This window comes from Nerophis ophidion, linkage group LG18 (assembly GCF_033978795.1).
Source record: "Nerophis ophidion isolate RoL-2023_Sa linkage group LG18, RoL_Noph_v1.0, whole genome shotgun sequence".
Classification (NCBI taxonomy): Eukaryota; Metazoa; Chordata; class Actinopteri; order Syngnathiformes; family Syngnathidae; genus Nerophis; species Nerophis ophidion.
The window spans coordinates 21,680,414-21,705,382 of record NC_084628.1 but is presented as its reverse complement, the minus strand read 5'-3'; the positions used below and the strand labels follow the sequence as shown (position 1 = coordinate 21,705,382).

General features: G+C 38.9%; 1 protein-coding gene and 1 long non-coding RNA gene across 2 annotated transcripts in view; one reads left to right on the top strand and one right to left on the bottom strand.

The window, feature by feature from the left end:
* Positions 1–1,062: 1,062 nt before the first annotated feature.
* LOC133536911 (uncharacterized) overlaps positions 1,063–24,969 on the bottom strand; it is a 156,710-nt gene continuing 132,803 nt past the window's right edge. Inside the window, exon 3 of the long non-coding RNA XR_009802581.1 lies at positions 1,063–2,359. This is a non-coding gene — a long non-coding RNA (uncharacterized LOC133536911). The remainder of the gene's footprint in view (positions 2,360–24,969) is intronic.
* On the top strand, positions 2,261–5,805 carry foxa3 (forkhead box A3). Its single transcript, XM_061877610.1, has 2 exons — positions 2,261–2,589; positions 4,315–5,805. The coding sequence occupies exons 1-2, from the start codon at positions 2,518–2,520 to the stop codon at positions 5,629–5,631; spliced, it is 1,389 nt and encodes a 462-aa protein (XP_061733594.1). The 5' UTR covers positions 2,261–2,517; the 3' UTR covers positions 5,632–5,805.

Genomic DNA, 24,969 nt, shown 5'->3' with positions numbered 1-24,969 from the left:
GATTTTGAGCTTTACCTTAGAACGCTCTCTACCTCTAACAACAAAAAAGCTGTGAAAACGATGATGCTGTGTTCTAAATTTAAGTTATTTAATTAATCCGAATGAGCCTATGGCTTTGCACTTTGTTTATCATTTATATAATTTTTTGTATTGTATTTTTGTTTCTTTGAATTTACAACACCCTGGTGCTGTTTTGTGCTGTTTTTATTATGTTTGGTAATGTTTTATACTGTTGTTGAACTATTTTGATTATTGTTTCTCCTTTGATTGTTAATGTTGAAATTTATAAATAAACATAAAAAAAAATAAAAAAAATTAATCATAGCTCAGTGCCGACTTCCGGGTGGCATGATCAGGTGCCGTGACGTCACTAAATGGATTACCTGCCCCCTAATTGCATCATTCCAAACACACAGAAGTGTCACTCCGTCGGGATCCCGCCCTCCTCACAGTGCGCGTGCACCGCGACCCTTCACACCGCCCCCTCTCTCTCTCACGCACGCGCCTTCCTGTTTTTGTGTCATTTCGTGGCGATTTAATCCTGACGACCTCCTGCGTGCGCGTCATTACATGACCATTGAGCCGCCATTAGGGCCGCCATTGACATGCACACGCCTCGCTCCGTCTTGTGTATTCCGGCGGCGCACCTGCAGGCCGCTTTCAAGTGCAAAAAACAGCAATATATATATATATATATATATATATATATATATATATATATATATATATATATATATATATATATATATATATGTATAGATATATATTAATAGATATATAGATATATAAGGAAAAAGGCAATAAAGGCCTACTGAAACCCAATACTACCGACCACTCAGTCTGATAGTTTATAAATCAATGATGACATCTTAACATTGCAACACATGCCAATACAGCCGGGTTAGTTTAGTAAATTGTCATTTTAAATTTCGAGCGAAGTATCTCGTTGAAAACGTTGCGGTATGATAACGCGGACATTTTGATCCAGCAACGATCACAGCTATAAGTGGTCTGCTTTAATCGCATATTTTACACAGTATTCTGGACATCTGTGTTGCTGAATCTTTTGCAGTTTGTTCAATTAATAATGGAGATGTCAAAGAAGAAAGATGTAGGTGGGAAGCGGTGAATTGCGGCCGCCTTTAGCAACACCAACACAGCCGGTGTTTCCTTGTTTACATTCGGCTCTTACCGTAGACATGAGCGGAGAGTTTGCGTCGTTCTTCCTGCAGCTGTGGACTCTCTTGCCTCCTCCCACCGGCCGCCACCGACCGTCGGATGCTTACTCCGTGGAGGGAAAACAAATAAAAATAAAAATCTCAGCCCGGCTGCCTTGCCTCGTCCAGAAACGTGGCTTCCCTCGGAGACACTGGCGGTCACCACACCCCTCCGACTTTCAGGTACGACTATATAATCTCACTAAAACAATAGTAACACAATAAGCAGATAAGGAATTTTCCAGAATTATCCTAGTAAATGTGTCTAAAAACATCTGAATCGCTCACACTGCCCTCGTCTTTTTCTTCTTCTTTCTAGTCCTTCACTGTCACTTTCCTCATCCACAAATCTTTCATCCTCACTCAAATTAATGGGGAAATCGTCGCTTTCTCGGTCCGAATCGCTCTCGCTGCTGGTGGCCACGATTGTATACAATGTGAGAATGTGAGGAGCTCTACAACCCGTGACGTCACGCGCACATCGTCTGCTACGGTACAGGCAAGGCTTTTTTATTAGCAACCAAAAGTTGCGAACTTTATCGTGGATGTTCTCTACTAAATCCTTTCAGCAAAAATATGGCAATATCGCGAAATGATTTAGTATGACACATAGAATGGACCTGCTATCCCCGTTTGAATAAGAAAATCTAATTTCAGTAGGCCTTTAAAGTCTGAGTACGAGTAAATATTTTTGTCTTTATTTTATCAGGTAAATGTGCATTTTTTGGGGGGTACAAAAACGCGCAATAAACGTTTTTTTTTTTAAATTATTATTAACATAGTTATCTTAATTTTTTTTTTCAAGAGGCAGGCATAACTTAAAAGTCCCCAAAAAGTAAATACAATTATTTTGAAGGTTGAGGGTGGGGGGGCCAGCCGCCGCCGGGCCAATAAACAGCACACCAGGGGGCTACATCGGCCTTTCTGCAGGACCTTCCTGAGCGCCTTCATCCTATTCAAATGTTCGGCAGCGGAGGCGGGGCAGCTCCCGCGCCGTTACCTTATAAGAGGACGTCCGTCTGCGGGCTCCACGCCGTCTGCGAGACTCTCTCCTCCCGCCTGTCACGGAGCGTCCTATGCCGGCACACAGCAGCCTCCAGCGGGCCTCCAGCACCGTATCGTCGGGTCAGAACCAGCGGGTTCTGGAAAACATGGAGGACTGAGATTGCGTGACTTTTCCACAACTCAGGACCAACTTTTACCAGAGGATTTAAAACTTTTTTTTTTTTTTAAAGAAGAATTATTTCATATCTGAAAGCATACTGCGTAGATATTTTTTTTTTAAAGTGATTTGTTGGGGATGTTGAGCTCTGTGAAGATGGAAGCCCACGACCTACCTGAGTGGAATACTTTCTACAGCGAAGCCAGCGAGGTAATATAAAATAATAACTTAAATATTCCTACATTTTTCTATTACTATATATTTTATCAAGTAAGTTGGAATTATTTAAATCCTCCTTAAGTTATTTTAAATTGGTTGAGTAATAAGTGTTTAAATGTGGACTTAACATTAAAAAAATTGTAAATATTGTAAAAAAAAAAGAATAATAAGCAAAGCATAAATACGAATTAGTACAATTTATATGTTTGTCCATCCATCCAATTTCCTACCACTTGTCCCTTTGTCATTTCGATAAATGCGTGTTCAGAAGAGGGCCTCGTGCAAGAGCAGAAGGCCCAAGTGGACAACATGCTATTATTATTATTCTCAGAAATAACAAAACAACAACAACAAAATATGTTTTATCATACAAAAATGACATAATTTTAATTTGCAGCTGGTTGAAAAGAAATAATTTCCAGAATCAAGGGATCAATGTGCGGACACTTGCTAATTGGATTCAAGTTAATTTGATTAGTTTGATGAGGCAGCTGATGAAATTAACGCGTGATAATAATCCACACCTCCACTTCACATCAGAGAATTACACGTCGTGTTCTAATATTCCCACGGCACGTGTCAATCGGTGCAGTTAAATACATTTTTTGGGGAGATTTTTTTCCAGTGCTGGTTGTTTTTCCACGGAGAGGCCAGCGAGGACTGTGACGCGCTTTTTTTTTTTTTTACGCATTTCCACGTTCACGTGTGAGTGTGAAATCCGCGTGCACTGAGAGCTTCATTGTGCATTGATAAGAAGTCAGTCAGAAGCCTCCTTTCACGCCGACACGCACTTTTTGCACCGCCGCGCGCCTCAGGAGAACAACTTGTTGCTGCTGCGAATGAATGGGAGGGTTTAAAAAAAAAAAAGTTTTAGGTGAAAAAACGTGTGACTTTTAAGTGTGGTATTATTAAAGTGTGTGGTTATGAAGGGTGAAGTGTGTTACTAAGGAAGTTAGAGTGTTCTCACGTAAAATGTGTGTTATTAAAAGTAAAGGAGCTAAAGTGTGTTATTAATGAAGTTAGAGTGTGTTGTTAAAGTTAAAATGTGGTATAATTCAAGTCAAAAGGTGTTATTGAAGTTAAAGTTTGTAATTATTAAAGTCAAAGTGTGGTATTAATGAAGTTAAAATGAGTTATTAAAGTTAAATGTTGTTATTATTAAAGTTAAAGTGTGTTATTAAAGTTAAAGTTTGTTATTAATAAAGTCAAAGTGTGCTATTAAAGTTAAAGTTTGTTAATATTAACATGTGTTACTATAAAAATGTGTCTTATAATTAAAAGTGTGTTATTAATGGACATAAAATGTGTTATTAAAATTGAAGTTTGTTACTATTAAAGTTAGTTTGGTATTAATAAAGTTAAAGTGTTTTATAAGGGACAAGCGTTAGGAAATGGATGGATGGAAGTTAAAGTGTGTTATTAATGAAGTTAAAATGTGTTTTCAAAGTTAAAGTTTGTTACAAATAAAGTTAAAGTTTGTTATCAATACAGTTAGTGTTTTATTATTAAAATGAAAGTGTGTTATTAATGAAGTTAAAGTGTGTTATTAAAGTTAAAGTTTGATACTATTAAAGTTAAAATGTGTTAATAATAAAGTTAAAGTGTGTTATTATAACAAAAAAAGTGTGTTTTTAATGAAGTGAAAGTGTGTTATTTCTAGTTATTGTGTGTGTTCTTGTCAAAGTTATCGTGTGTGCGTGTGTTTGTGTGTTGCAGATGTATTCCTCTCCCAGCAGCATGAACTCGGCTCTGGGTTCTGTGGGCCCCATGGGCACCATCAACAGTTACATCAACCTCAACCCGGCCGGCTCCGGCCCTGCGGGCATGAACATGGCGTACCCCGGCTCGGGCCTCAGCACCTCGCCACTGGCCTCCATGGGCTCCGGGGCGGCTCACATGCCGCTCTCCCCGGTGGCGCCCTCCCTCAGCTCAGGCTCGCTCACCCAGCTGGGCCCGGCCAATGCGGGCTCCCTGGGCTCCCTGTCCCACTACCAGAACATGCACGGCCAGTCCATGAGCCAGCTGGGATACTCGTCGGGCGCCTCCCTGAGCCGGGCGGGGCCCAAGGAGATCCCGCCGAAGCCGTACCGGCGCTCGCTGACCCACGCCAAGCCGCCGTACTCCTACATCTCGCTCATCACCATGGCCATCCAGCAGAGCGGCAGCAAGATGCTCACCCTCAATGAGATCTACCAGTGGATCATGGACCTGTTCCCGTACTACCGTGAGAACCAGCAGCGCTGGCAGAACTCCATCCGCCACTCGCTGTCCTTCAACGACTGCTTCGTCAAGGTGGCCCGCTCGCCCGACAAGCCGGGCAAGGGTTCCTACTGGACCCTGCACCCGCAGTCCGGGAACATGTTCGAGAACGGCTGCTACCTGCGGCGCCAGAAGCGCTTCAAGATCGAAGACAAGATGGCCAAGAAGGCCAGCAAGGAGGGCGGTAAAGGGGTCCACGGCGGCGACGTTATGTTGGAGGACAGAAGCCCCACGGGGGGCTCGGAGGAAGCGGACTCAGCCCACTCGGACAGCTCCCACCCGGGTTCTTCCGACGACCAGCCGCTTTCCAGGAACTCGCTGGTTCCGCTGGACTGTCCCCCGCTGTCCACCCACCTCCACAGCCCGCCTCTGTCCCAGCCGCCGTCCACCTCCTCCTCCGCTATCCCCCCGTCCTCCTTGTCTCTCTCCGCCACTGCCGCCATGAACCCCGTCTTCCACTCCCAGTCCTTGGCGGGCGGCGCCCACCTCCTGCCCGGCGCCATGCAGCAGCACATGGACCTGCAGAGCGACGCCCTCAAGTCCCTGGACCCCCACTACAACTTCAACCACCCCTTCTCCATCACCAACCTCATGTCCAACGAGCAGAAGATGGACCTGAAGTCCTACCAGGACCAGGTGATGGCGTATAACAACTACGCCGCCGGGTCGCCCGTGGCCGCCAAGCAGATCTACGACAGCCCCGGCCCAGCAGCAATGGACTCCGGTGCCTACTACCAGACTCTGTACAGCCGCTCGGTCCTCAACGCCTCCTAATGGACTTCCTGTCCGGCGGAAGAGACCGGCCGCCATGTTAGATGGACCAAAGAAGGTTTTTATTTTCCCATGGAGACTCTCTGGTTACACCACGCACACACAAGCCTGACGACCATGAAGAAGATGGACTTTGTACAAAATGTAAATAGCAGCAATGTGAGTGCGCGCGTGGAAGGGGGGGTTAGGGGGGAGTGTAAAGGGGGAGGGCTTGGGAGGATTTGTTTGCATTTATTTATAAAGGGAATAAATTCTAATATATCATATATTCTGCTTTGTGGACAAGTTACAAGTTTCACCAGTTTCCGCTTTATTCATGTTACAACCTCACACTTGGGGGGGACGTTCTCCCCCTGTAGACCGGCCGTGTTGTTACCTGGACAGGTGAACGCTTTGCACCGGACCAAGCGCGTTACTATAAAGCCGAGAGGAGAGATGCACTATGGGAGATTTACGTACGGTACATTGCACTATGGCGCTCCCACTGGTGGGCCGATAGTGTGCGGGTGTTACAAAAAAAAAATAGCGTCGGAGGGCTCTCAAAAGGTGTCGCACGGCGGTCCGAACGTGCCTTCTTCTGTCCAACACCATCAGTTGTCCATAAACTGAGGGACGATAAAGACTTGCAGGTCACACGACAGAAGAGGAGGGTCTTGTTTATTAGGTCGCTTTTCAAACAAAAAAAAAAAACAAAAAAAACAACGCAGCGTGTCCTTTGATATATTGTTTGTTGGTTTCAATGTGATTACGTCTTTGACTTTTCCTAATAAAAAGGTTCAAAAAGGGGGAAATGCTGCATGTTGTGCTTCCTGTGCACTACATCACAAACTAAAAAAGGTGCAACACTGCTTTGGAAAAATACCGGTACTTTTTTATAAATTTTTTATTTTTTTCCACATGATGGCGGTGACATTGCTGGTAATAAGAGCCGAGGCGCATGTGAGTCAACACACACACGCAGCACTTAAAAGAGGAAAAAGTGTGGCGACGGAGGAAGGGGGAATGGAAGCATTTTGGCTTCAAAACTAACAATTAAGCTTTAAAGCATCGGTGTCAAAGTCAAGGCCCGCAAATGAATTATCTATATGGCCCATCCATCCATCTATTTTCTACCGCTTGTCCCTTTTGAGGTTGCAGGGGGTCGCTGGAGCCTATCTCAATTGCATTCGGGCGGAAGGCGGACTACACCCTGGACAAGTCACCATCTCATCACAGTTATCTATGGCCCTGTCACGCCAAATTTCTTCTACCCCCCCCGCCCCCCATTTACTTCGGGGGTCATGATTAATACAGACGTTTTGTTAACGCTATATTATAGAAATACAGACGTTTTGTTAACGCTATATTATACAAAAATGTAAAAAACAATTTACAAACACAAGCTATGGGATGACATAAGAGGAAACGTGACCCTGGAAGTAAATGTGTCATCCCATAGCTTGTGTTTGTAAATTTTTTTTAATTTTTTTTTATAATATAGCGTTAACAAAACGTCTTTATTTTTATAATATAGCGTTATATTTTTATAATATAGCGTTAACAAAACGTCTGTATTAATCATGACCCCGGAAGTAAATGGGGGGGGAAGGTTTTTGTAGGAGGGAAGAAATTTGGCGTGACAGCCCCCTTAATGATAGTTAATGAGTATTAGAAGCAGCTCGCAGGCCACAGCCACCTGCTGCTGTTTTGCACGCACCAATACTCCATCAGTTTTGGCGCTAGGAATTTTCAAAATGGGTCCTCAGGGACCCCGTCAACTCATAAAAATGGGGTCCCACGGTAAATTTTGTAACAGTTTTAAAGTTAAAGTACCGATGATTCTCACGCACACACTTGGTGCGGGTAAATTTGTCCTCTGCATTTGACCCATCCCCTTGATCACCCCCTGGAAGGTGAGGGGAGCAGTGGGCAGCAGCTGTGCCGCGCCTGGGAATCATATATGGTGATTTAACCTCCAATTCCAACCCTTGATTCTGAGTGCCAAGCAGGGAACCAATGGGTGCCATTTTTTTTATAGTCTTTGGTATGACTCGGCCGGGGTTTGAACTCACAACCTACCGATCTCAGGGCGGACACTCTAACCACTAGGCCACTGAGTAGGTATTTTGAAAACAAATGATAAATGTATACATGATCCTGTTATATCTCACGTTATGTATTATGTTTTGAAAAAAGGTTGTCATAAACGTTACTTAATTTATTTTTAAAAAATTACACAAAAGAAAACACATTTTTACGCATATGTATATTTGTATAGTTATAAACATTCATTCACTTTCTTCTTTCCTTCATGGATCTAAATTTTACCGCTTGCCGGTATTTAAAAAAATATTTTTTATTGTATTATTTTCAGAATGTGTTTGTTGTACTTTTTGCAAGTAAGACAAAGAAAACTATCTGAAGTTGTCTTTATTTGCTATTCTTAATGCCATGATTTTAATAGGCCGGCCCGCGTGTGCACAAATTATCCTCCATGTGGCCCTTGAGCTAAAATGACTTTGACATACCTGCTTTAAAGCATAGTTAGCTCGCGGAAAAAGTCCTGCCGCAGTATATCACAAAGTGCAAAAGGTTTTTTGATTGATTGATTGATACTTTTATTAGTAGATTGCACAGTTCAGTACATATTCCGTACAATTGACCACTAAATGGTAACACCCGAATAAGTTTTTCAACTTGTTTAAGTCAGGGTCCACGTTAATCAATTCATGGTAGGTGATATACTGCCTTTGAAAAATACCGGTAGTTTTTTCTTTTTTTCATGGACATTGCTGGTAATAAGAGCCGAGACGCATGTGAGTCAATATACACACACGCAAGCACTTACAAGCGGAAACAGTGTGGAGACGGAGGAAGGGGGAATGGACGCATTTTGGCTTCAACACTAACGATGAAGCTTTAAAGCATGGCTAGCTAGCGGCTAACGTCCCGCCGCAGAGCTTTAGCTGCTTCTAAGTCACTAATCTTCGCCTCCATGGCGACAAATATACTACGTTTCATGTAGTTCAACATGCATCGCTACACACCTTAGGAGGATACAATAGCTAACCGCTAACAGCCAGCTAGCGCTGTGGAATGTACACAAATATCGACTGTAATGATACCAAGTATAAAAGTTATATCTAGTTGATGCTACAATGATTACATTGATATTTTTTTATTATCCCAAAAATCTTTTGTCTTTTTTTTTAATTGTTTGTAAACTCATGAAACACGTCCCAGGACAAAGTAGAACTTTAATTATGACCAATGTATGACGATGTAACTACTTGGTATTGGACTCACATCAACATTCGTACTATCAACCAAAAAATATATGTAAAGTATCAAACAAAAAAATAAGTGATTATTAGATTTGAACAAAACATGTTACAAAATAAAGGAAGCCGATACCAACAGTAAATGCATAAGTAGATTATTAATACATTTTCTACCGTTTGTCCCTCACAATACTGACAAAATAATAGAATAAGCAATAACAATATACTACTACATACGTAGACAGTCTTTGTAACCCGAAAAAGGAGACATTGTCTAGTTCAGAGATTCTCAAACTGTGGTACGTGGCCCACTAGTGGTACGCCAAAGAATCAATAATCAAATATTCAAACACAGTGTTACTGTTCAAACTGTGTGTGATGTTACAATGGTCAAAATATTAAATATCCTTGTTAAATAAAACACCTGCCTTGTTTTTAATGAATACTTAAGCATACTATGCTACTATATTTTAAATGTTGGTCATTATGGTGGTACTTGGAGGGCCCAGTTTTTTCCATTTTCTACCATTTGTCCCTCATAAATTTGACAAAATAATAGAATAGGAAACAACAATATGTTACTGCATACCTGGGCAGACAAATTAGGTGTCTTTGTAATTCGAAAAAAGAGACATTGTCTCGTTCAGAGATTCTCAAACTGTGGTACGTGGACTATTAGTGGTATGCCAAAGAATCAATAATTAAATATTCAAACACAATGTTACTGTTCAAAGTGTGTGATGTTACAATGGTCAAAATATTAAATATCATTGTTAAACAAAACATCTGCCTTGTTTTTAATGAATACTTCAGAATACTATGCTACTATATTTTAAATTTTGGTACTTGGAGGGCCCAGTTTTTTCTAAGGTGGTAGTTTTTGAGAACCACATGGCTATCTTATTTACTGTTGAAATTGCTCTTTGATTGTAAAAAGAAACTTATGTTTAACGTATCATTAGATTTTCTGTTAAAATAAGGCCAAAAATTATATTTTTTAGTCATCCCCTCTATTTTAAAAAGTTTTGCAATACATTTTCGTATCGGTACAACAAACAGATGAAGAAGTCGATAACTTATTCACCCCAAAATATTTTTTGCGAGACTTCCCGGGAAAAGAGAGGCTTTCCCCAAAGTGTTCCCTCAAAGTCGGAAGCAAACAATCGTCCACAAAAATGAAGATAGAGGGTTAATATTTAAATGGCCGCCAACACGGTCTAATTGGTCGGACAAGCAGCTGGTGGCGTCTTGTCGAAACAAATGGACGCGGTGTGCGACGGCGCTCGCAGACTAAACATGGCCGCCCCACGCTGAGAGCCTCAAAGGGCACCTCGGCGCGGGCCGTCGGCGGCGTTCTCGCGCTGAGAGACCACACCGCCGCCCCGGCTCCCGACCTCGGTCTGACCCCGAGTCAACAAAGACGGGGGGAAGAATTCTGTTGGTTTTGGTCTTGTCTCCTCTGAGCGTCTGCCAGCAGCGACCAATCAGCTCCCAACATGATCCAAATATTCCTTGGGGGGGGTTCCGATCCGGTTTTATGTGCCGATACGGATCCTCCATGAGTGAGATTGGCCGACATCGATCCCACACAGTACATTCCCATTACACTTCAAATCAGGGGGATAAAACAGGACGGCGACACAATATTTAAATTACATTATTTGTATTATTTTCTAAGTCTCACTACACCAAACTCATTTAAATAATTTTGTGCCTTGAAAATATGTAAACATTAACAAATTGGTAGAAAAAAATGGTCTTGCAAAAATGAAAACTATCAGTCCAATTACTCTAGTATCAAATATATACTGATACTACCCTTTTTTATTACTTTATTGCAATGGTTTCATGAAATGGTACAATATATTTTCCTTTAATGTTTCTCCATGTCTTCCTTAAAGAAATTAACAATAGTTATTTCAAAAAATAGGTGAAGAGAAAAAAAATGACAAGTATCGGGACAACACCCCCATCTCTACATACTCTTATGCATATATACATTTATACACACATAAATGTATATATAAACATGTTGGGCCGCGAGCGCCCCCTAGAGGGCCGCCCTACTCAGTTGTAATGAACTTGTCCCCCACTCGTGGCAGTAATGACAATCTCAAACAAACAGAAGAAGTCTGGATGTGGTAGAGAAATTTCTTAAGCGCAAAAAAACATGACTAATGTGATAAAGCTGTATTATTATTGAGGTCTAATGTATTTATTTTAGCACTGCATACTTATTTAGCAGTATTTGTGATGAGTATTGATTTTTGTAATCAGCCTGACCTAAGCCTTGATAATAATCTTTGTGATTAACATACGTTTCATATCATTGGACAAGTATTATTCCGTGAAACTGCATGTATGTTGGATATAATTATTAAATAAGATTAAAATCAAGCGTAAGATTACTAATTCAGTGTTAAAATTTGAGTTATTCCTTGTGTTGTTTCAAGCTAGCTTAGCGATTGGTACGCTTTCTTGTCTGCTTCTACTTTTTCTTAGTTAGTGTGTAACATGTTTAGTCTCGTCCTCCAGTGATAATGCTACTTGTAAGAAATGCAGTTTATTTGCTGCAATTGAAATAATAATAATTTGTTTAGTGGAACGTCTCCACACTGTAATAAAAATAAAAAAAGTATTAAATAAATAAATTATTAACCATAGGAGATGGGTTTCTATCTTTTACGTGATACAGCATTGGCGGATTGAATACTTTTTCACAGGAATTGACTGATACTGATCGATCACAATCCCTAAATATTTCACAACAAAATTCTATGATGTGTGTGCCACATAAAAAAATACTGTTTTCAGTAAGATTTTGTACTTGGAAAAATATATATTTTTTGCTCAATTTGAGAATAATCCTACCGTTACATTTTTTCCTCGCCCCATGGCGCCCAAATTTTGCAACTTCCCCAAATTGCAGATTTTTTGTGGGTATTTTTTTTTCCATAACCCATTTTACAGTTTTCGGTCCTAAATCAAGCATTTTCAAGCAAAAAAAAAAAGCTTAAATGAACAAAAAATATCAATACTACAGTAGTATTGGCCACTGGATTAGGACAACCTGTTCAGTATCGTGGCTACTGATTGGCTCAGCCTCAGACAGCGTTAAAATTTTGGAGTAACAGAGCGTAAAGGTAAATAAAGGGTGTAATTTCATGTTTAGAAGGCTCTAATAATGTTGAAAAAGGGATTCAGATGGTTACAATATGATTTTATGTTCTATCTATGAAAATATTTTAATCACTATTAAAGTTTCCTACCCCGTCGAAATTCATCCATTGCACTCATGTTCGGAACCAATTAACAGCGATAAACTAGGGACGGTTGTAAAGTATATTTGTCGGGGGTCAAAGAAGAGATAACAGGTTTTGTAGAAGTGTGGGGCATTAAAGTGTCTGAAAGTTTTGCAGAAGTCATAGTTTATATTTGAAATGACATTTTTGACACGGACTCCAACATCTCATCAAGACCATGACTCTGTCTTTTTGGAAACAAGGATATGAAAGTTTCATATCACGGTTATTTTTATGGCTGAGTGTGGTCAAAAAGTACAATTTAATCAAGTTTTATTGAGAAAACAAGAACAAATATTAACTAAGTAATATGTACACACAGCTTTTCTTGGCCGAAGCAACGTTAAATGATGAAATGTTTAAATTAGGGTTGTCCAAACTTTTTCAAAACCGACACGATATTATGATCTTTTTTTTTTAACCTTTAGGACTCCCCTCCAGTTTGATCCCAGGGACCCCGAAATGTCTCAATCATAAAAATAGTAAAAATAAGTCATGTTGTATTTTTTTTTTTTGTCACAGGTTAAATCTCTAGATCAATTTCATATCTATTTGTCGTTATAGCGTTTTTATTCATGGTATTTTTTATGTTTGATGCCATTTTGTTATAGAAAATCCTGTTTTTTACGGCAAAAACAAAAATCAACACATTTTCAGGAATTCAAAGGGCCCCACTCATAAAAGGGTTAAAAATAGGTCATACATTATTATTATTTTTCAACATTTAAATATGTAGCTCAACCTCACAATACAAAGTTCCTGCAGTCCTGGGTTCAAATCCAGGCTCGGGATCTTTCTGTGTGGAGTTTGCATGTTCTACCCATGAATGCGTGGGTTCCCTCCGGGTACTCCGGCTTCCTCCCACTTCCAAAGACATGCACCTGGGGATAGGTTGATTGGCAACACTAAATTGGCCCTAGTGTTTGAATGTGAGTGTGAATGTTGTCTGTCTATCTGTGTTGGCCCTGCGATGAGCTGGCGACTTGTCCAGGGTGTACCCTGCCTTCCGCACGATTGTAGCTGAGATGGGCGCCAGCGCCCCCCGCGTCCCCAAAAGGGAATAAGCGGTAGAAAATGGATGGATGGAACTTCAGATCTATCTTTCAATTATACATCTTTAATTTTTTTTAAAGTTTTTTTGTTTGTTAATTTTATGCATTTTGTCAAATAAAACATGTTTTTAAAGCAAACACAAAATATGCAATATTTTCCCCAAAATATTTTAAAGTGTAACATTCAATATGTTAATAATGCATAACACCATTAATTTTGATTTATTATTATTTTTTGGACAATGACTGTTTTAAAGAAAAAAAACAGCCTGCATGGCGGCTTTTTGTTATCTTTATTGTTAAACAAAAAACAATAAACATTTCGGAAAAATAAAGGCTTTTTAAAGATCGATTCTAAAAATGTATGACTCCATTTGAAATCGGAATGAATACAAATTAAAATTTATAATTATTCCGATTTTTGTCAGCAACCTATCTTAAAAAAAACCAACATAAATAAATAAATAAAACACTTTTTTTGTAAAATACATTCTCGAAAATTGGATGTGAATTGATTTTAATGGGCACCCTAAATATTTAAAAAAACAACAACATTCAAACTGGGCCAAAAATAGTTCTTTTTGTAATATCAATTCTAAAACAATATGAAACGATTTAGAATCAGAAAAATTTGGATGCAAATCACATTTGTGAGCGTTGTAATTCTTAAAAAAATAACTACCAAAAACCAAAGTTTTTTTTTTGATTATTGAAAATTATGAGAGGATTTATTATTGTAATAAACAAAAAAATACATTTGAATGGGAATCACTTTTTCTCCTTACATTTCACCTGTTTACCCTTTTATTCCACTTTTTTATATTTTATTCGTATTAGTATCTTTATAAAGTTAAAAAATTAGCCACGGGCGGCAAAACAGTTGCTGTTTGGAATGGGGATACTCGTAATGTGTTTTGTATTCATAATGACATTTAAGCTAGCTAGCGATTAGCGCGCTAAATTGCTCCGTAAGTAAATGAGCAATATCCCCAAAAGTTTTATCAAAGTGCGGTTTCACGATAATTACAACTTAAAAGAGTACGAACCTTCGGGGAAATTTTACTCTGGTTTACCTTAACGATAACTGTTACATCCCTAATTGGATGGATGGAACTTTATTATCATTGCATTCAAAAAGTACAAACAAATAACAGCTTCAGTACAAACCCGTCTCTAGGGAAAACGGTAAACATGGGGGGGAAGAGGAAGGGGAAAAAGCAAGTCCCAAACTGAAATCCCGGGGGGTTAGAGACCAGGAAAAAACCCGGTGCAAAGCACATACACATTAAAGGCCTACTAAAATGAGATTTTCTTATTTAAACAGGGATAGCAAGTCCATTCTAAGTGTTATACTTGATAATTTCGGGATATTGCCATATTTTTGCTGAAAGGATTTAGTAGAGAACATCGACAATAAAACTCGCAACTTTTGGTCGCTAATAAAAAAGACTTGCCTGTACCGGAAGTAGCAGACGATGTGCACGCGACGTCACGGGTTGTAGGGCTCTTATAATTATAGCCACCAGCAGCAGGAGCAATTCGGACCGAGAAAGCGACGATTTCTCCATTAATTTGAGCGAGGATGAAAGATTCGTGGATGAGGAAAGTTAGAGTGAAGCACTAAAAAAAAAAAAAAAAAAAGAAAAAAAAGAAAAGGTGACAGCTCCAGGCGGCAGCAGTGGAAGCGATTCAGATGTTATTAGACACATTTACTAGAATAATTCTGGAAAATCCCTTATCTGCTTATTGTGTTAATAGTGTTTTAGTGAGATTATAAAGTCATCCCTGAAAGTCGGAGGGCTGCGGTGAACGCCAGTGTCTCTGAGAGAAGCCAACGGAGGAGCCAAGATCACAGCTGCCTTTCTGACAGCTGCAGGAGGAGGTCACATAATCCGCTGAAGCCTTCGGTAAGAGCCGACTTAATATCACAATTGGTTGACGTGGTAGAGAAACATGTTCGCTTGACCGCTCTGTGTTAAACCATCACAACAAACAAAGAAACACCGGCTGTGTTTCGGTTGCTAAAGGACGCTGCAATCCACCGCTTTCCACCAACAGCATTATTCTTTATAGTCTCCATTAATAACTGAAGAAATTGCAAAAGATTCAGCAACACAGATGTCCAAAATACTGTGTATGTATGCGACGAAAAGAGACGACTTTTAGCTGTGAGTGGTGCTGGGCTGAAATGTCCACTTCAACCAATAACGTCACAAGCACGCGTCAACATAAGCTTCATCATTCCGCGTTGTTTTCAACAGGATACCTCGTAGGAAATTTAAAATTGCAATTTAGTAAACTAAAAAGGCCGTATTGGCATGTGTTGCAATGTTAATATTTCGTCATTGATATAAACCAGTGGTTCTCAAATGGGGATACGCGTACCCCTGGGGGTACTTGAAGGTATGCCAAGGGGTACGTGAGATTTTTTTTTAAATATTCTAAAAATAGCAACAATTCATTAAATCCTTTATAAATATATGTATTGAATAATAATAATTCAAAATATGAATGTAAGTTCACAAACTGTGAAAAGAAATGCAACAATGCAATATTCAGTGTTGACAGCCAGATGTTTTGTGGACATGTTCCATAAATATTGATGTTAAAGATTTTCTTTTTTGTGAAGAAATATTTAGAATTAAGTTCATGAATCCAGATGGATCTCTATTACAATCCCCAAAGAGGGTACTTTAAGTTGATGATTACTTCTGAGTGTAGAAATCTCTATTTATAATTGAATCACTTGTTTATTTTTCAACACATTTTTAGTTATTTTTATATCTTTTTTTCCAAATAGTTCAAGAAAGACCACTACAAATGAGCAATATTTTGCACCGTTATACAATTTAATAGCCCTGCAATGAGGTGGCGACTTGTCCAGTGTGTACACCGCCTTCCGCCCAATTGTAGCTGAGATAGGCACCAGCGCCCCCCCATGACCCCAAAGGGAATAAGCGGTAGAAAATGGATGGATTGATGGAAACTGATGACATAGTGCAATATTTTACTTCTTTGTCTCTTTTTTTCAACCAAAAATGCTTTGCTCTGATTAGGATGTACTTGAATTAAAAAAATGTTCCCAGGGGGTACATCACTAAAAAAGAGGTTGAGAACCACCGATATAAACTATCAGACTGCGTGGTCGGTAGTGGTGGGTTTCAGTAGGCCTTTAAATGAGAGGGGAAGGAAAAGTGTACGCCTTCGATGAGTGCCAGAGAGAAAAGCCTTTTTTTTTCTACAACACAACCTGACAAAACACAGTCTCTTCCTCACGATAAAACAATCCTTCGGCCTCAATGTCCAACGCCTCTCAAGTCATGCATGGTTTTGTTCCAGTCTTGACCAATGCTTCTTGATGTGACAGAACATGGTCACCTGACCTGTTGCTGCAGTGACTTACAAGTGTTTTTCTGGCCCTCACACACACACACACACACACACACACACACACACACACACACACACACACACACACACACACACACACACACACACACACACACACACACACACGGTTAGCTCCTGGTCATAGGCTCACACTCTCAGTTGTCGTACACAATAGTCCCTTCAGTGCAGTTACCTTGATAAGATACTGCAAAGGTAAATAGAGAAGCAGATAGAGTAACTACAGTACGCATGTTGGGAGGTTTTTAGTCAAGGTGGGAATCTTTGGGCACCTTAAGATTCCATTCGATTGTTGAGGCGATAATTCGGTCCAGGATACCAATCTAAATTCAACATGACTCTCGTAATATACTATTTGACATTTAAATTAAGATACAACCTTTTTAAAAGAGTTTTCAGCCGGGATGCTCGACGTGGGGCCTGAGGGCTCAAATTTGGCCCGCCATGTGATTTTGTTTGGCCCTCCGAAGGGCGGCTACCAAATATAACACATATTCATTGATGACATTAATGGCATGTCCGCAAGGCTACACTGTAAAAAAGTCAGCAAAAAAAAAAACCTGCGAGCTCACTCGCCTGAAATTTACTGTAAAATCATCAGTGGGTCCACATCGAGAGGAGCTAGATAAGGTGGTCAGGCCATCTGGTCAGGATGCCACCCGAATGCCTCCCTTGGGAGGTGTTTCGGGCACGTCCGACCGATAGGAGGCCACGACTATGTCTCCCGGCTGGCCTGGGAACGCCTCGGGATCCCCCGGGAGGAGCTGGACGAAATGGCTGGGGAGAGGGAAGTCTGTGCTTCCTTGCTTAGGTTGCTGTCCCCGCGACCCGAACTCGGATAAGCGTAAGAAGATGGATGGATGGGTGGTACCATTTTTTTCCATTTACAGTGATGCATCGCGAAAGCAGTAGCAACTCGGTGGTCAGAATGTTGCGGTTAAAAAAACCCAACAGTTTTTCAATTTGTAGTAAGGCACGGTTAAAAAATGGCCGAAAATTTTACGTAAAAAAAAAAATGGCATTTTAACGTACACACAACAGCGGTATAGTTTTTCAATTTAATGTAATTTTGTGTAAAATTTTATGGTAAAATTGAGGTGACTGTGCTGAGAAATTCTAGAAACCCTGTTTCCATATGAGTTGGGAATTTCTGTTAGATGTAAATATAAACGGAATACAATAATTCCCATATCATTTTCAACCCATATTCAGTTGAATATGCTACAAAGACAACATATTTGATGTTCAAACTGATAAACTTTTTTTTTTTTTTTTCCAAATAATCATTAACTTTAGAATTTGATGCCAGCAACACGTGACAAAAAAGTTGGGAAAGGGCATGTTTAGCACTCTGTTACACCACCTTTTCTTTTAACAGCACTCGATAAACGTTTGGGAACTGAGGAAACTAATTGTTGAAGCTTTGAAAGCGTTAAAAAAAAGTTGTTCAACAGTCCGCGGTCTTCGCTGTCATATTTTACGCTTCATAATGCGCCACACATTTTCGATGGTAGACAGATCTGGACTGCAGGCGGGCCAGGAAAGTACCCGCACTCTTTTTTTACGAAGCCACGCTGTTTTAACATGTGCTGAATGTGGCTTGGCATTGTCTTGCTGAAATAAGCAGGGGCGTCCATGAAAAAGACGGCGCTTAGATGGCAGCATATGTTGTTCCAAAACCTGTATGTACCTTTCAGCATTAATGGTGCCTTCACAGATGTGTAAGTTACCCATGCCTTGGGCACTAATGCACCCCCATACCATCACAGATGCTGGCTTTTGAACTTTGCTTCTAACAGTCTGAATGGTTCGCTTCCCCTTTGGTCCAGATGACACAATGTCGAATAATTCCAAAACAATTTGAAATGTGGACTCGTCAGACGACAGAACACTTTTCCACTTTACATCAGTCCATCTTAGATGATCTTGGGCCCAGAGAAGCCGGCGGAGTTTCTGGGTGTTGTTGATAAATAGCTTTCGCTTTGCATAGCAGAGTTTTAACTTGCACTTACAGATGTAGCGACGAACTGTATTTAGTGACAGTGGTTTTCTGAAGTGTTCCTGAGCCCATGTGGTGATATCCTTTAGAGATTGATGTCGGTTTTTGATACAGTGCCGTCCAAGCGATCGAAGGTCACGGTCATTCAATGTTGGTTTTTGGGCATGCCGCTTACGTGGAGTGATTTCTCCAGATTCTCTGAACCTTTTGATTATATTATGGACCATAGATGTTGAAATCCCTAAATTTCTTGCAATTGCACTTTGAGAAACGTTGTTCTTAAACGGTTTGACTATTTGCTCACGCAATTGTGGACCAAGGTGTGTACCTCGCCCCATCCTTTTTTGTGAAAGACTGAACATTTTTTGGGAAGCTTTTTCTATACCCAATCATGGCACCCACCTGTTCCCAATTAGCCTGCACACCCGTGGGATGTTCCAAATAAGTATTTGATGAGCATTCCTCAACTTTATCAGTATTTATTGCCACCTTTCCCAACTTCTTTGTCATGTGTTGCTGGCATCAAATTCTAAAGTCAATGATTATTTGCACACAAAAAAAATGTTTATCAGTTTGAACATCAAATATGTTTTCTTTGTTGCACATTCAACTGAATAAGGGTTAGAAATGATTTGCAAATGATTGTATTTTATTTATAATTACATCTTACACAATTTCCCGACTTATATGGAAACAGGGTTTGTAAATATATATTTATTTTACAGGCTAACTCGTGGCGTTGGAATTTGAGAACGCATGCCCAATGGTATCTAGCATCCTCCAAATGTCTGGGTAAAGTTTGAAATTGATCGAATGAAATATCTTGGAAGAGGTGGTTACCGAACAACAGCTGGAAATGGCGAAAATCTGCAGAAAATGACCTTTGTTAATGTTTTGAGGTTATAAATGTACACAAAGTTGCATGCTAACCGAGTTAAGCACATGACTTACTGTTTATTTACATATACATACTGTTTATTTACATATGGTCAGCTGAGATAGGGTCCAGCGACCCCCCGCAACCCTAAAAGGGACAAGCGGTAGAAAATGGATGGATAGAGGGTATGAGAATAAATTCCTCACTGGTGGAGATGTCACACGGTAAAGATCTGTGTTTGGCCCATGGACCATTGGCACATTTTCACTTTGGCCCTTGGAGGCCAAACATTTGGGCACCCCTGGGTTACAGGTTATGAAAGGAAAACTCCACACCCCCCACTTTCCTGTTAGAAGCCCACATTCCACCAAAAACCACCTGCTATCCTTCTGGCAGAACCCAACACTGAGTTCTACCCTTTGGAACTTTCTCCCCCTTTCCATTCGCTTGTGTCAAAACCCTGCAATGTTCAAAAGACTTTTAAAAACCCATGTTTTCAAAACTACTTTCAATACTGGATAAACTATCTCATAATACATCGTGCTCTTTCTTTTGACCCATTTTATTGTTGTTCTACACTGGTTCTTTTAGTACTTTAGGATCATACGCAATTTGCTTTTATGATAATGATCATGTTTTCATTGAGTACTCTTTCGAAGCACTATATAAATACATAAAATGAATTATTAATATTGAAAAACGATAAAAAAAATTTTTTTAAATGTCTATTTAAAAAAATCCCAGAATGATAATGTCAGTAGTATAGAAATTGAGAAAAATACCAAAAAGAGGAAAAATAACAACTAATAAACTAATAAAAGCAACAGTATCAATAATAATAATAATAATCATAATGATAATAATAAATACATTCTTATGAATAATTAATGTATTGTTGTTCATTTAATTTATTTCAATCCAAAAATGAATTCTTCAAAAAATATTGTTTTTAAATATCTCCAAAATGTTTTCTTTTCGTAAAGTCTATTTCTGTGAGCACTCTATTGTTTTAAAAAAACTATTTTGCAAAAACAAAGGCTTTTTAAAAATCGATTCTCAAAAATTATGACTCCGTATGAAATCGGAATAAATACAAATTTAAATTTGTATTTATTTACATTTTTGTCAGCACCCTATTTTAAAAACTAAAATAAATATGGAAAAACAAGTTTTTTTAAAGATCAATTTTTGAAAATTATGACTTAATTTAGAATTGGAATTTAAAAAAGAATTATATTCGGATGTCATTTGATTTTTATGGGTACCCTAATTAAGAAAAAAAAAAAAAAAGGAAAAATTAGACAAAAAAATAAAAAATTTTTTGTAATATCAATTCTCCAAAATTACGACTTAATCTAGAATCACAATAAATAAACCTTTTCATTTGGATGTGAATCAATTTTGTGAGCTCCCTAATTCTAAAAAAAAATTGCAAAAATTAAAGTTTCTTGTAAAAAATTCGAAATATGGAAAGTAAAGTAATGGATTTGAAAGAAGCAGGGAGATGATTGTGGAAGTAGTGTCAAAGCGCTTTGAGTACCACGAAGGTAGAAAAGCGCTATACAAGTACAACCCATTTATCATTTATTACAATCAGATGGATCTTTGACCTCAGATGAAGTACGGACTATTTCCCTATGAATTTTTGGTACTGTAAAAAATGGATAATTCATACATCTAAGAGAATAGGGAGCTGTTTAATGAAAAAAACGTTGTTTTAAGTACAGTGAAACATGTATGTAAATATATTTAAAAATAAATAAAAAAATCAATGAAAGTGACTCCTCGATTCAGGACTGAGCCGTTGAACAGCCTGGTACATGACACAAAGCTGAGTTCTGAATGGACACCTCAGGGCACACATTTTTATATCAAATCTGGCGTAGTTTAAGGATAGAGTCAGTAATGTTTTGGTAAACAACATCAGCATATTCTAGTATGGAAAGTAACAATTGTGAAATGATTCTTTTTCTCACCTGAAATGAAAAGCAATGGATTGATCTGTAGAGAGAACACCAACAGCCATACATTTTCTTACAAATATCATCAATATGTGGTTTAAAGGCCTACTGAAATTAGATTTTCTTATTTAAAACGAGGATAGCATGTCCATTCTATGTGTCATACTTGATCATTTCGCGATATTGCCATATTTTTGTTGAAAGGATTTAGTAGAGAACATCGACGATAAAGTTCGCAACTTTTGGTCGCTAATAAAATAGCCTTGCCTTACCGGAAGTCGCAGACGATGACGTCACAAGGGTGAGGGCTCCTCACGTCCTCACATTGTTTATAATGGGAGCCTCCAGCAGCAAGAGCTATTCGGACCGAGAAAACGAAAATTTCCCCATTAATTTGAGCGAGGATGAAAGATTCGTGGATGATGATATTGATAGCGAAGGACTAGAAAAAAAAAATAATAAAGTAAAAAAAGAAAAAAGGTTATTGCATTGGGACGGATTCAGATGTATTCTGGGAAATACCTTATCTTTCTATTGTGTTGCTAGTGTTTTAGTGAGATTAAATAGTACCTGATAGTCAGAGGGGTGTGTCCACGGGTGTCTTGAGGCCAGTGTCTGAGGGAAGTCGACGGCAGCTGCATGGATGGCGCAAACTCCACAGATCTCCTGTAAGAGGCGACTTTTTAACACAATTTTCTCACTGAAACCTGCTGGTTGACAAGTGGTCAGGATCCATGTTTGCTTGACTGCTCTGATCCATAGTAACGCTTCACCTCCGGGAATTTTAAACAAGGAATCACCGTGTGTTTGTGTGGCTAAAGGCTAAAGCTTCCCAACTCCAGCTTTCTACTTAGACTTCTCCATTATTAATTGAACAAATTGCAAAAGATTCAGCAACACAGATGTCCAGATTACTGTTTAATTGCGCGATGGAAAGAGACGACATTTAGCCGCAAGTGGTGCTGCCCTAATATTTCCTGACAGTCCGTGACGTCACGCGCACGCGTCATCATTCCGCGACGTTTTCAACAAGAAACTCCGCGGGAAATTTAAAATCGCAATTTAGTAAACTAAAAAGGCCGTATTGGCATGTGATGCAATGTTAATATTTCATCATTGATATATAAACTATCAGACTGCGTGGTCGGTAGTAATGGGTTTCAGTAGGCCTTTAAAGGTAAGCCTATGGTCAATCCAAAGACCAAGGAATTCAAATACATAAATGCATTCCAGTGGAATTCCATCATTAAAATGAATATGCAACTCAGGTAAATGATAGTTTGTCTTATTTTGTGACAAACACCATAGAACAGGATTTTTTTCACATTAACAAAAAGCTATGACATTGAATAAACGTCGTAAAAAAGCATATTGTTTCAATGTTATTTTTGTTTTGTAAAAATTTGGTTGGGAAATGAACAAAATTCAGTGGTCAAATCAAGGTCAGAACACAACATTGATCAAAAGTTTTGATCAATGTTGTTTCCACTCCCCCCCTCCACGAAGGAGAGGGGGGCACGGATGAAGTGCTGGCTGTCCAGAGTCGGGACCCGGGGTGGAGCGCTCATCCGTGCATCGGTTGGGACATCTCTGTGCTGCTGACCTGTCTCCGCTCGGGATGGTCTCCTGCTGGCCCCACTATGGACTGGACTCTCACTATTATGTTAGATCCACTCGACGTCCATTGCACCGGCCAGACGTGGGGGTCCCCCACATCTGCGGTCCCCTCCAAGGTTTCTCATTGTCACATTGGGTTGAGTTTTTTCTTGCCCTGATGTGGGATCTGAGCCAAGGATGTCTTTGCGGCTTGTGCAGCCCTTTGAGACACTTGTGATATAGGGCTATATAAGTAAACATTGATTGATTGATAGATTGATTGATTTGATTTTTCTGTGAGCACACACATTTTTATTTTTTAAATTGGCAAATCAAATATTTTTTGCTGAATTGATATTCAAAAATCATGACTTGTTTTAGAATTTAAATATATAAAACAATTCAATTTGGATATTAATTGATTTTTGTAAGCACACAATTTATTTATTTTTTAAATTGGTAAAAAAATACTTTTTTGCTGAATTAATTCTCGAAAATCATGAATCGATTTAGAATTGAAATAGATACAAAAATTTAATTTGGATATGAATCAATTTTTGTGAGCACACAAATTATTTTTTTTTAAATTGGCAAAAAAAAAAGTTTTTTGCTGAATTGTTTCTTGAAAATGATGACTCGATTTAGAATTTAAATAACTAACAAAATTATATTTGGATTTGAGTTGATCTTTGTGAGCACACAAATTTTGTTGGTAAAAATTGCCCAAAAAATATTTTTTTGCTGAATTGATTCTCGAAAATTATGACTCGATTTAGAATTAAAATAAATAAAAACAATCATTTGGATATGCATTGATTTTCATGGGCACACTATTTATTTTTTTTAAATTGCCCCAAAAAATATTTTTTTGCTGAATTATCAAAAATTTAGACTCGATTTAAAATTGAAATAAATCAAACATTTCAATTTTAATATGCATTGATTTTTGTGAGCACACTTGTATATTTTTTTTATTTGCCCCCAAAAATATTTTTGGCTGAATTCATTGTTGATAATTATGACTCGATTTAGAATTTAAATAAATAAAACATTTAAATGTGGTTATGTATTTATTTTTGTGAGCAGACTCTTTTTCTTTTTATTGGCAAAAATATGTTTTTTTGCTGAACCATCAAAAATTTAGACTCCATTTAGAATTGAATTAGTTTAACATTTAAATTTGGATATAAATCGACTTTTGGGAGCACGCTCTAGCACAGTGTTTGTCAACCACTGTGCTGCGGCGCTCTAGTGTGCCGTGAGATACAGTCTGGTGTGCCATGGGAGATTATCTGATTTCACATATTTAGGTTAAAAATACTTTTTTCAAACCAGTAATTATAGTCAGCAATTTGTGTGTTGTTTTTGAGTGTCGGTGCTCTCTAGAGCTCGGCAGAGTAACCATGTAAGACTCTTCCATATCAGTAGGTGACAGGCAGTAGCTAATTGCTTTGTAGATGCCGAAAACAGCAGGAGCCAGCGCACATGTAAAAAGGTATCTAATGCGTAAACCAAAGACAAAACTAAAGGTGAGAGGCTCTAAGAAAAGGCATTGAAACTTAGGGATGGCAATGCAGAACAAAATTAAAACTGAACTGGCTACAAAATAAACAAAAACAGAATGCTGGACGACAGCAAAGACTTACTTTGGAGCAAAGACGGCGTTCACAAAGTACATCCAAACATGACATGACAATCAACAATGTTCCCACAAAGAAGGATAGCAACAACTGAAGTAGTCTTGGTTGCTAAAACAAAGTATCCATCCATCCATCCATCCATTTTGTACCGTATGTCACTTTTAGGGTCACGGGGGATGCTGGAGCCTATCTCAGCTGCATTCGGAGGGAAGGCGGGGTACACCGTAGACAAGTCGTCACCTCATC

Bases quoted from the DNA above. Each gene is read 5' to 3' on its own strand.
- foxa3 (XM_061877610.1), top strand. From the start codon at position 2,518: ATGTTGAGCTCTGTGAAGATGGAAGCCCACGACCTACCTGAGTGGAAT. The intron at 2,590-4,314 runs GTAATATAAAAT...TGTGTGTTGCAG, and splicing joins TCTACAGCGAAGCCAGCGAG to ATGTATTCCTCTCCCAGCAG.